The following is a 12,065-nucleotide window of genomic DNA, read 5'->3' as shown; positions in this document are numbered from 1 at the left end:
TCTGTGTAAGAAATGGTGGGACTTGTAATTATTCTCTTTCCCTGTCCTACCCAGAGAGGGACAATTCATGATTTATCACCAGCCAATATTTTTTTTTTTTACAAATCGGGGACTGCTATGTTTTATTGTTGGCCAAACAGGTCCTTTCCCAGCCTCGAGCCCTGTGGTGGCTCTCGTGGTCAGTAACATTGGTGTTGTGTGTGGTTTGCTGCATGGCAATGTGTTGGTCAATTGATCCATGTGTAAACTTATGTACCACTGGCGTTTTAACACTGTGTCTCTGTAACTGTTTGCGCTGCTAGCTGCTACACTGAAGCAACCATGCTGTTCTCAAGGCAGTCTACCCTTGATGATTTAGATGGACCAGAAACTGTTCCTAAAACAAGTGAGCGTGCTCGACCTAGGCTTCGTAAAATGTTCAGCATGGATATGTCCTCCTCATCAGCTGACAGTGGCAGTTTAGCATCAAGGTGCTTACCTCATGCATGCTTTGTTCCAGAATTTTATCACTTTTTTCACCTTCATGTCATTGCAAATATAAGTGCTTGTGACGTATGTTTTGTTTTGTTTTGTTTTTTAGTTTTGATTTTAAGAATTTGCATGACTAACCAAAGCATAACCGCCACTCGTTCTGGGCCATAACTGATCATTCCCAGGACAGCATTCTATGAAACTAACTGCTCTTTAGTTTTTGTCTGTTAGGAGTTTCTTAAAAATCCTTACTATAAATCTTGTCTTCCATTTTGTAAGTATCTTACCCTTTCCGCTTTTAAAGAAATAAGCATGCTTTCTCCGTGATTGAGAGCTCATATAGGCAGTCCTCATGGGGGAAAATGTGTCAGGAAAGATACAAGCAATAGGAAAAATTTTTTTTTTAAATCTGCCACCTGTAGTCCTTTTTAGTTGATAAGAATAATTCTGTAAAAGCTAGAATATATTTTGCCATTGGTTTTTGAAAAGAACATTATGATGCAGTATAATATATCCTCTTTGTAGATGGTAACTTGTATTGGTCTTGAGTTGCCTCGTGAAATCCCACCATAAAACCACAATCATTTAGAAATGCAGTCATTTGCATATGGTCCAAAAGTTCCCTTTTGAATTGCCTTTCAGAATGGTCCACAGGGGCATAAAGACATCAGCTACATTGTGCTTATCCTGACACCAAAATGACCCAGTTCAAGACAAATTTCAGTTTTGACTGTACATAGGTGGTAAATCAGAGGGGTGTTAACTTATTTTTGTTGACAGCTGTGTATCTTAATACAGTGCTGCAGTATGCTGGAGCCTGGCATTGATGGGAATGCCTTGGCCTTTTGAGATGTCCTCTGGCAGGCACATGCTGTCCCATTCCACTTGGTTGAATCTTGAAGGTACCAGGCCTTGTTGAGTCCCTTCAGGGTCAGACCTGATGCAAAACTGTAAAAGAGCATGCTTGCAATTGGTTAGCATCCAACTGGAAGTTAACCTTGATGTGGGGTTGGCTCCACTGCTCTTGAAAACTGTCTCGGGTGATCAATTTCATGACCTTCCTAGGCGGCTGTTTAATTAAGGTAAGTAAGTCCTAGGAAAAATCCAGTTTGCCTTGACATTCCCAGAGCTTTCTATGTGATGTCCACACTGAAGGCTAAGGTCCTGGGAACATTAAACTCCTGAGTGGACATCAAGGGTTCACACAAATGTTTTTCAGTCTCAGGATGTCATGAAGGGCAAGGCCTGTTCATCGGTCCATCCATCTATCCATCCACACACCCGTCCACTTACTTACTGACATGTCTACACTGGTGTCTATGACAAGAAAAATGGGTACAATCTGTGTATTTGAGAATCTCAGAGTTTATGGACTCTCACTGCTCACTATATGCCCAATCAGGTAACAGGTCAACTTCAGAGTCTAATGCAGTATGGCTCACTCTATCTACATCTACGGGATTCCACAGCTCCAGAACAGTTTTGCCCTTCTCCCCTTCGGGGGCTGGGGTGGACGACAAAACGAGGTGTGCCACGAATTTCCCTGGCATGGCTGCTGTATTTTCATTTCCAAAGTCTCTGTCAGGGAAAGTGAGGAGATAAAGGACCACAGAAGAAGAGGTACAAGAGAGATGGACAGGTTGCCAAATACAGAAGGTGAAGATAAGTAGGGAAGCTTTGGGAGACTGAACACTCCATGGGGAGCAGATAGAAGAAAGTAAGTTGAAGTCGTTTGGAGGAGAGAGAGCAGGAGTGCACCCTGTGGGTGGAGCCTGAAGCTCAAAGTAAGAAGGGCCAGAGGTCCACAGCACCCTTGAGGAGGAAAAGGTGGTATCTCCATGTGCAAGGCAAAGAACCCAGTGGGGGATGACAGGGAGCTGGAGAGGTGGTGAACATTCAGTCAAAGGTAATCAGCACCAGTGAGAAAAAGGCAAAGGATGGAAAAATAGGGAAGAGGAACAGGTGTTTAAGAAGTATGCCATCTTTTCCAGAAAGCATGTCGTTGTTTAATTCAGCTAATATTTTACCATTCCTATCCTCCCTTTATGGGCAAGTGTGGGCCCATTGTGTAGAATTGAGAGTAGGGTGCCACCTGGCCCACACCTACAGACGGGGACTGGCAAGGCTTCCTGTTTCCGTAGGCACCCTTCTTTAATATAGTGGTAGGTATGCTATGCTAATGGTCTCGATTTGGAAACAAACACTGGAACCCACGGCTGTGAGTCCTGAGCGGATTTAGACAACCTCTGTGCCTAGGTGGCTTTAGCAACTTATGAGCCCCGTCATGTCACTTGCTCGGGTTTTCAGCCCCGCGTGTGCTTTTGCAGGCTCTGCAGCCCAGACGTGGCCATCGCAAGGGAGTAAGGCAGGTGGATGTGGGGTGGGGTGGTTAGAGTTCTGGCGTGCCTTCGCGGTGTCACTGGGGCGTGCTGGGGAGGCGTCTGGAGCCCCGGCGGATGCCGAGAGCCGGGTGTATGCCGTGCCTCTCTCCCGACAGCGAGCCCACGCAGTGCACCATGCTGTACTCGCGCCAGGGGACCACGGAAACCATAGCGGAGGTGGAGGCCGAGCAGGACGACGAGGCGGTGGCCGCAGACGTAGACCAGGGCGGGGAGGCCACGGGGAACGTGGGGCCAGAGGAGGCCTCGGAGGGCTCGGAGGCCTCAGAAGTCGGCCTGACACCGGACGCCGAGCTGCCGCAGTACCCCACAGAGGACGGGGACGTGGAGGCCCCGCCGTCCTACAGCAAGGCCGTCAGCTTTGAGCGCCTGTCCTTCGGTTCCCGGGATGACTCTGCAGGCCAGAGCCACATGGCTGTGAGCCCCGACGACAGCCGCTCGGACAGGCTCGAGTCCAGCATCTTACCGCCCCTGACCCACGAGCTGACAGCCAGCGAGCTGCTGCTGAACAAGTAAGTCCTGAGGGGCTTCTGTGCCCCTGTGGCCGTAGGTAGAGGAACTCCCATGGAGAACCGACCACCTAGATGGCTAAGTGCTTCCATTGGGAGTGCTAGAACTATCAAGAGCCGTCCATAATAGATACTTGTGCACAGGCTTCTTTCTGTAATAGGCTGTTAGGTTGACTCCACCAGAAATCTGAGGACATGGGAAGTGGGGAGGGACAGGAGGGATCATGCAAGGTGGAAATCAGTAATCTGGAGAAATTAAGATGAATGTATCATTGCATTGTTTATTTTACAGGATGTTCCATGATGATGAGCTTGAAGAGTCAGAGAAATTCTACGTTGGCCAGCCCCGGTTCTTGCTGTTATTCTATGCCATGTACAACACTCTGGTGGCCCGCTCAGAAATGGTGTGCTATTTTGTGATCATACTAAACCACATGGTCTCCGCCTCCATGATCACTCTTGTGCTTCCCATTCTGATATTCCTCTGGGCCATGCTATCTGTCCCCAGGCCCAGTAGACGATTCTGGATGATGGCCATTGTCTACACAGAGGTAAGCTTGGGGTGGAACCTTCTGGAAATTGCTGCTGGCATTTACTCTAGGCAGGCCTGCCCTGTCTCCAGGACAGCTTTACATAGGACATTCAGTTAGGATGGATGCTCTTAGATAGGCACATGATTATTACGAACAGCTGCTGAATGCTAGCAATTGTGTGTGTCTTTTCACATTACACGCCTCACACAAGATATGTGCTAACATCATTCCATTTAACAGAGAAGGAAACAGCTTTGGTGAGATTAAATAATTGACCAGAGTTACCTAACTGGCAAATGGTGGGGTCTAGGCTTTTGAAATCTGGTCATCTGTCCTATGATATTAACCACTGAGATAATGTGTTATGCAGAACTAAGTGTAATGCCTTGGTGCCAGTGGATGTTCAGTGAATGGATGCCAAATTAAACAATACAGTAAACATTTTGAATATAGTTTGATACAACAGTCGTATTTTCCATTTTTAAGCCTAAATGCCGGTTTCCACACACCAGAACACGAAGTCATATGAGCACTTATCTAAAAATCTGAATGAAACAAGGGTAAATTAGCTTGTTTTCATCACATGTGAGGGGACAGGAGACACTCTTCCCAGTTGTCTAAACTTGCTTTTCTATTTTCCTTATTAAATATATAGAAGATCACAAATTCCCGTGACAACAATAAATTGGGAATAAAACGGGAGACTCTATAGACTTTGTGCCTTGGGTTATTGTAGTTATTTGTGTTCTGGGGTCTGTGAAGAAAGCTGATTTTCTTACCTGACTCATAAGGAAAAGTTTTCACTAACAATGGTACTGTAATTGCTTCTTAAAGGATAGAATTCATGATGGATGTACATTTAGATTTTAGAGATTTTATACGTTAATAGGTAAATCAGTAAAATAAAACAGTTTTTGTCAAATCATCTCAAAAGTATTGGTTTAAGATATCATGTATCTCATTTTCATAATAATTCTTTAAATTCATTTAAATGCTTATAAAAATAAATATATATATATAAAGCCAAATACATATCTATTCTTTTAAGTAGCCTGTCCATCACAATCTTGCTAAAACAATAATTTTTAAGTATTACTTCCATTATATCACTTTGTGATCCAGGACATAAATGACTCCCTATTTGGGGAGTGGGTCTGTTCTAATAACTCCTTGTGAAGGAGTTTCCAACCTAGAAGTAAAATAAGAGCAGGTACTAACTAATTTAGAATAGGGAACAAGATCTGCTTATATGTCACTTTGATCATAAAGTAAAATCTTCCTAATTAAGTTAAACTGGGTTCTCGATTTTCTCTGTGACACTGAGGAGTGAGGAAGTGGAAAATTAGGTTGATCTTAATTCACTGTACAACTTAGACTATGTGCCAAAACCCTAGAATTGTTCTAGGCATAAGAAGAGGACAATAAGTCTTTTTTTTTTTTTTTAAGTTGTTTTTCTGTTTCTCAATGCCTCACAGACCAATGTGGCAAACATCATTGTAAGCAAATAACTGCTCTATAACAGGACACAAGACTGCCTTAGAGTATGTAAGAAAGATGGATACTGTGCCTCATGCAGCCTGAGTGCAGTGGAGACAGGCATGGCAACTTCTCAGTGAAGGACATCTTAGGCCTGAGTCTTAGGGATGATTGTAAGGTCACCAAAAGATGGAAAGCAAGGGGAGCTGCAAGTCATTGGGAATAACCTATGCAAAGAAACAAAGACATAAGACACTGTGTCATGTGCCAAGAATGACAGGTGGCTTCCAGTGGCTGTGAGTGGATAGCACAGTAGCAGGCTCTTGGGAATGTCAACAGGGTTTATGCTCAGGACTTTCCCCTCTTGACATGGAAGCATTTGAACAGAGGCAGGTCTCAGTCATGTTTGTCTTTAGCAAGATTTTACACAAAATTAAAGTGGACACCAGCTAGGAAACTGTTTTAAACTGTCTAGGTGAGAGTTCATGGGATGTGAACTGACCCAACGGCGATAATATTGAAGATGAGTGGGTAAATGAGACATTTTAGTAAGTGACTAAAACAGTTTGGGGTGTGAGTGAGAAGGGGAAAGGCAAAGATGAGCTTCAGGTTTCTGCTCTGGCATCCAGTGTGTGGCGGTGCTGCTCAGCATGATAAGGAACACAGGAGTGTTCTTTACAGAAGCTGACTGTAAGAAGGAAAGAGACAGGAGAAGAGATAAAATGAGACTCTAGGACAAAAGAGGACTTTTAAAAATATTTTTATTGATGAATTGCATATATTGCAATTAATCTCTGGTGACACAAATTTTAGAGGGATGCTTAAATAAAGAGCATCAGTTTTCTCACATGTCTTTGCCACAAAATTCCTCTCTATACCATTTATACCCTGAACTAGTCACGACAACTGGAAAGTCTTTGTTTTACTACTTTTATTTCTTCTTGAGGAGAAATTCCAGGGAACAATAAAATGGTGAGAAGAGAGAGGTCAGAAGAAAGTGAAAATAGGCATCAAAAATGCCTAAAATGCTCAGAAAGATTATAAATTAAAGCAATGTGTAAAATATAAACTTCTTTTTGTTCAAGTTTTACCCCATTACCGTATTTTAGTAGCTGAATAATTATATCAGTATAGATTATCCAAGTCCTCAAAAATAGAGAAAATCATTTAAGTAGGTGTCATGAGTAACCTGACAGGCCCTCATGTATATCTGCAATCAGAAGCACTAGTGAAAGTAAAATATTACTCTTGGTCTAAAGTTCATGTGAGAATCTTAATGTTATTATTCTACATATTTGTATTCATAATTATCACCAAAACTATGAAATGATCATTTTTCTTAATTTTTTTATCACTGTTTTTCATATATAACTATTCTTAAAAGGAGTAATTTTTTTTTTTTTTTAATTTCCACCATCCATGTGTAGGTGGCAATTGTGGTCAAGTATTTTTTCCAATTTGGGTTTTTTCCCTGGAACAAGAATGTGGAATTGAACAAAGATAAGCCTTACCACCCACCCAATATCATAGGAGTGGAAAAGAAAGAAGGTTATGTCCTTTACGATCTCATTCAGCTCCTGGCTCTTTTCTTCCATCGATCAATTTTAAAGGTATGGTACATTAACACCTAATGAGCACATGTTGATAATTGCAGCCACCTGTGATATTCCTAGAGAAGCTGAACATTAGGATTGGTGATGAGGACAGGAGGCCAATGACTGAATCTACTTGTATGTTCTTTTTCTTTTTTTAACAGTTCTGTTCATTTCGTGGATGTTTTCTCTAACACTGTGTGCTCAGTAATGGAACTTATAACATTTGAGAGAAAATTCCCTAATATTTCTACCTCTATTATGAACATATCATGCTTAATCCATATTTGTGGTAATTTCTTGGATGGTGTACACTAAATTCTGCTCCTTGTTTAAGCCAGAATACCAGAGAGTTACAATTTGGGGTGGATCATATAGCCTCTCATCTCGGTTCCAACTTCTGCCTATTTTCTTTTAGAAGAATTGCTTTTGTTGGATATTTCTTGTCGTGAACCTATTAGCTTTAGTGAGAGACCATACATTAAATGGCTAAGTGAAGCCCAGGGCTGGGCTTCTTGTAAGCTTACTGTTGAGGAAGCCGTTCCTTACATCACTCTGAGAAGATCTATCTACAGAATGGCCTATCTCAGGTTCAGTAACTATTGTCATTACCTCTGAAAAACAATGTGGGTTTTTGTTCTTTTACACTGTGAACTAAAGGCTAATCTTGCAAATATGCTACTCATCTCTAAAAACTGGAAATTGCTGCATAATATACATTTTATGTATCAATGTGCCAATTGAGACTTCCATCTCTTATTTAAAAATGACCTCCTTTTATAAAATATTTTAAATTCATTGTATCAAGTGGTATCTTTATTAAAGTTCCTCTTTAGAACAAGCTGACATAAGTTAATACACACACACAAACACATACATATGTAACAGTGTGTTCAACTCTGTCCTATTCAGTGCGCTATTTCAAACTGGGCTTCCTCTGCATATAGCTTGGTCAGGATCTTCATCACCTTACAAAATATGCAAGTCCCTAACCCTCCACTCAGGGATCACCTTACCTGGGTCACAGGGGTGTAGTGGGTTGGCAAAGGTATGCTTTCCAAGGAAACCAGTTGCCCAAAATCGAATTTGCCTGAATTTTCCAGTTCTTCTGATAAATTACCTGAATTCATACAATTTACTAACTCTTGTTATGACTATATTAACAAATGTATTAACAGAATTTTCTTAGTTCTAGAAATTGAAGTTTAAATTTCTGCATTTAAGACATGGTGGTATTCTGTTGTATATCAATTATACCTCAATTATTTTTTTAAAAAGACATGATTATATAAATTTGGTCACTTTAGAACTCTCTGGCAACTTGTTATACCCTTTTGTGCATCATTTAAAAAATTGCAGGGGTGCCTGGATGGCTCCATTGGTTAAGTGTCCAACTCTTGGTTTCAGCTTTGGTCATGATCTCAGGGTTGTGAGATCGAGCCCTGCATCAGGCTCTGCATTGGGCATGAATCTTGCTTAAGATTCTCTCTCTCCTCCTCTGCCCCTCTCCTACTGCTCACTCTTTTAAAAAATGTAAAGCATATAGTAAACAAAATTTTGGTGTTTCATATTGATATACTTTCAGTGATTTCTTCTTAGAAAATTTTGTATGTATGATGAATGTATTTGAGGTACTATTGTGCTGGAATTTTGGCTAATGATATTAAATAGATTTTGGAATGATAGATATTTCATAAGAAGACAAAACTACCCTACAGCTGTGGAAACCTCTTAAACAATGCTACTATGGAAACCAAACAACTCAAACTATGGAAATTTCAGAAGTGCTTAAAACTATCTTATTTGGTATGAATTGCTAGAAATGTTTATAAATAATTGGATGAATTAACTAACAAATATGCTACCATGGAAAAATAGTAAAAGAATCTAAGTATCTTGGGCAGCCCCGGCACTGCCTGAAGCCCGGGGTGTGATCCTAGAGTCCTGGGATCGAGTCCCACGTCAGGCTTCCTGCATGGAGCCTGCTTCTCCCTCTGCCTGTGTCTCTGCCTCTCTCTCGCTCTGTCTGAATAAATAAATAAATAAATCTTTAAAAAAAAAAAAAGAATCTAAGTATCTTCAAATGTTGGCAAAAGAGGGAAAAACGTTTAAAATGATTTAAAAGAAAAAGTGATTAAAAAGAAATAGATGAAATAGATACAAATTTAAAAATCCCATTATGAAAATCTAGAAAGTTTGTTATGTTTATAAGAATAGCATCCACTGAATATCTTTTAGAAATAATATATCTATTGATATTTATGAATAATCTGTAAATTAGGTGACCTTGTCTTTTAGTGAATTGATCATTCTCCAAGTTGTTTTTCGACAAACTGAATTTTAGTAAATTGGCCTGGAGCTCTTATTCTCTATAGCTCATGTCAGAGGGAGGACTGGGTGAGGTCCTGGGGAATAAATACATAGCCTAGCAGTCTAGGAACTCAGGAGGCAGTAGGCTCACTGGGGACCTTTGAGCAGTAGCAGCAAGGTCATTGTAAGGGGCATTTGCTGTCTAGGTAGCATCTCACACCAGCAAGGTCCTTGGTTTTTCTCAGCCTCCTTGGCTAGCTGTCTTCCTCTCTGTCTTACCAGCTCCTTTTGCCCATTTCTCTGAAGCAAAATCCAAACTCTGCAGAGTGCATCACAATCTCTGTCTCATATGTGGACCCACATTTTTCGAGTAAAGCATTTGCAGCTCTGTTCCTGACTCAGCCATGTGTGATCCGGAGGTTCACATCTTACTGTGTAGGTTGAGGGAGGGACAGCATCAGTATTTAAGTATAGAGACTTGGTGAGCATGGGGTGCTGGGGCTAAATTCACCCGTTGATATTTAAAATGCTACTTGTAAGCACAGAGAAATATGTTCTAGAAAGTATTTTCACTCAATAACAAGTCAGGTGATTATAATTTCACTTTTACTCCATCTGCCAAACATCATCTACTTCCATATCAATTAATTAACCAAACTCAAATGAACTGTACTCACCTATACCCACTCTAATGGGACCATCATAAACACCTAGATAATAAGCTTTTCTAGAATCCATCGGTTTTCTAACCTTTTCTCTGCTCTACTGCAGTATGAATGACAAAAAATTATAGTGTATTTAAAGTGTACATCATGGTGATGTGATTTACGTAGATACCATGAAAGGATTCCCTTGATAGAGTTCATTAGTACCCATCACCTCCCATAGGTATCTGTGTTCTTTCCCTTTTTATTTTCTTTTTTCAGTGAGAACATTTAAATTCTAACTCTTAGCAAATGTCAGTTATATAATACAGTGCCACCAACTATAGTCACCATATTTCACTTTTGGCTTTCTAATCATGGGGGATGTGATGCCAGAGAGCAGAATAGTGGCTCCGTCACCAGAAACGACCACCTGAATTGTCTGTTCTGCTTTCTCAGTGCCATGGTTTGTGGGATGAAGATGACATCACTGACAGTGGCACAGACAAAGAAGAGTCAGATGATGAGCTCTCCCTCAGTCGTGGCAGGAGGGCCTCCTCCGATTCTCTGAAATCCATCAACCTGGCCGCGTCCGCAGAGTCAGTGCACGTGTCTTTCCCTGAGCAGTCCACCGCCATCCGGAGGAAGCGATCGGGAAGCAGCTCCCAGATATCCCCCAGATCCAGCTTTTCTTCCAATAGGTCCAAAAGAGGTATCTGTTGCATGATATCCTCAAGCTGGAATAATTCCTGAGTTTTCTGGTTGTTCTGATGCCAGGGGGTCTGGGTCTTGGGCAGAGGTGTTTATTTTGTGCTGTCAAAGAGAGAGATGTGTTATGAGAAGAAAGTACTTTGAAATCAGACAGACCTGGGTTGAGATCCTGACTCAGCTGTGTGACCTGGGGCAGTCACCTCATTCTTCAAAATGTCCAATTCCTTCCCAGGGCAAGGATTTCAGGTGATTGTGAAAAATGGCTAACATATTGCCTATGTGGGCACAAGCTAGTTTTTAAGTCATATACAGAGATTCTGCTGGGGGTAACCAGAATGCTATAAATCACTATTTTTTAAGATTTAATCAAGGGAATTTTTAGTAAAACCATTTATTTATACCCTAACCTGGTGGTTCATTTCATACTAACTAGTAAGTATCATCAGCAGATGAATAGCTCTACAGTTGTCATTCTTGCAGAAATTGGGCTTTTGTATTTATAGTGATCCTGCCTGAAGCTTTCCAAACACCTGTGTATTCATCCTTGGGATGCATTTTTCAGGCAGACATCAGCAGTCATCCGATATTCATTTTACAGTTAGAGAAATCTGGACATGAAAAAGGCAGGGGCCATGGACCCAATCTGGAAGCCCACAACCTGGGGCCCCAGTTGGCACTATAAAAACTGTTCTTATAGTCTCTTTCTTCCTGAGATAAAGTTCACATAACAACCCTAGAAAGAACCAGTGTTGGGTGTAGAAGCCCCAGATGCATTTTACTGTGGAGGCAGAGATGAAACTGCAGATTCCAGGGACCCCTGGGTGACTCAGCGGTTGAGTGTCTACCTTTGGCTCAGGTTGTGATCCCAGGGTCCTGGATTCAAGTCCCACATCGGGCTCCCTATGGGGAGCCTGCTTCTCCCTCTGCCAATGTCTCTGCCTTTCTCTGTGTCTCTCATGAATAAACAAATACAATCTCTTAAAAAAAGAAAGAAGAAAGAAAGAAAAGAAAGAAAGAAAGATGGGCAGCCCTGGTGGCTCAGCAGTTTAGCGCTGCCTTCAGCCCAGGGTGTGATCCTAGAGACCTGGGATCAAGTCCCACATCGGGCTCTCTGCATGGAGCCTGCTTCTCCCTCTGCCTGTGTCTCTGCCTCTCTCTTTCTCTGTGTGTCTCTCATGAATAAATAAATAAAATCTTTAAAAAAAAGGAAAGAAAGAAAGAAAGAAAGAAAGAAAGAGAGAGAGAGAGAAAGAAAGAAAGAAAGAAAGAAAGAAAAAGAAAGAAAGAAAGAAAGAAAGAGAAAGAAAGAAAGAAAGAAAGAAAGAAAGAAAGAAAGAAAGAAAGAAAGAAAGAAAGAAAGAAAGAAACTGCCATCCCAAATGCTCAGTCACTGTCCTTACAGGCACCTGTGTATACTCAC

At 41.4% G+C, this 12,065-nt stretch overlaps 1 protein-coding gene across 5 annotated transcripts in view; it reads left to right on the top strand.

Annotated features, from left to right (window-relative positions):
• Window positions 1-12,065, top strand: part of PIEZO2 (piezo type mechanosensitive ion channel component 2) — a 440,872-nt gene that overhangs the window by 406,458 nt on the left and 22,349 nt on the right. For 4 of the 5 annotated variants that reach the window (XR_005362693.1, XM_038543881.1, XM_038543880.1 and 1 more), the window contains 4 exons: window positions 2,969-3,382; window positions 3,672-3,930; window positions 6,816-6,998; window positions 10,394-10,646. Coding sequence is in view for 4 of the 5 variants with exons in the window: in XM_038543881.1 (XP_038399809.1) it covers window positions 2,969-3,382; window positions 3,672-3,930; window positions 6,816-6,998; window positions 10,394-10,646 (1,109 nt within the window). In the remaining variant the exon portion in view is untranslated. Of the gene's footprint in view, window positions 1-302; window positions 471-2,968; window positions 3,383-3,671; window positions 3,931-6,815; window positions 6,999-10,393; window positions 10,647-12,065 lie in introns of all 5 variants that reach the window. The other variant, XM_038543882.1, reaches the window with a different exon arrangement.

This window comes from Canis lupus, chromosome 7, assembly GCF_011100685.1.
Source record: "Canis lupus familiaris isolate Mischka breed German Shepherd chromosome 7, alternate assembly UU_Cfam_GSD_1.0, whole genome shotgun sequence".
NCBI classification, from domain to species: Eukaryota; Metazoa; Chordata; class Mammalia; order Carnivora; family Canidae; genus Canis; species Canis lupus.
This window is presented reverse-complemented; position numbering and strand designations above follow the sequence as displayed.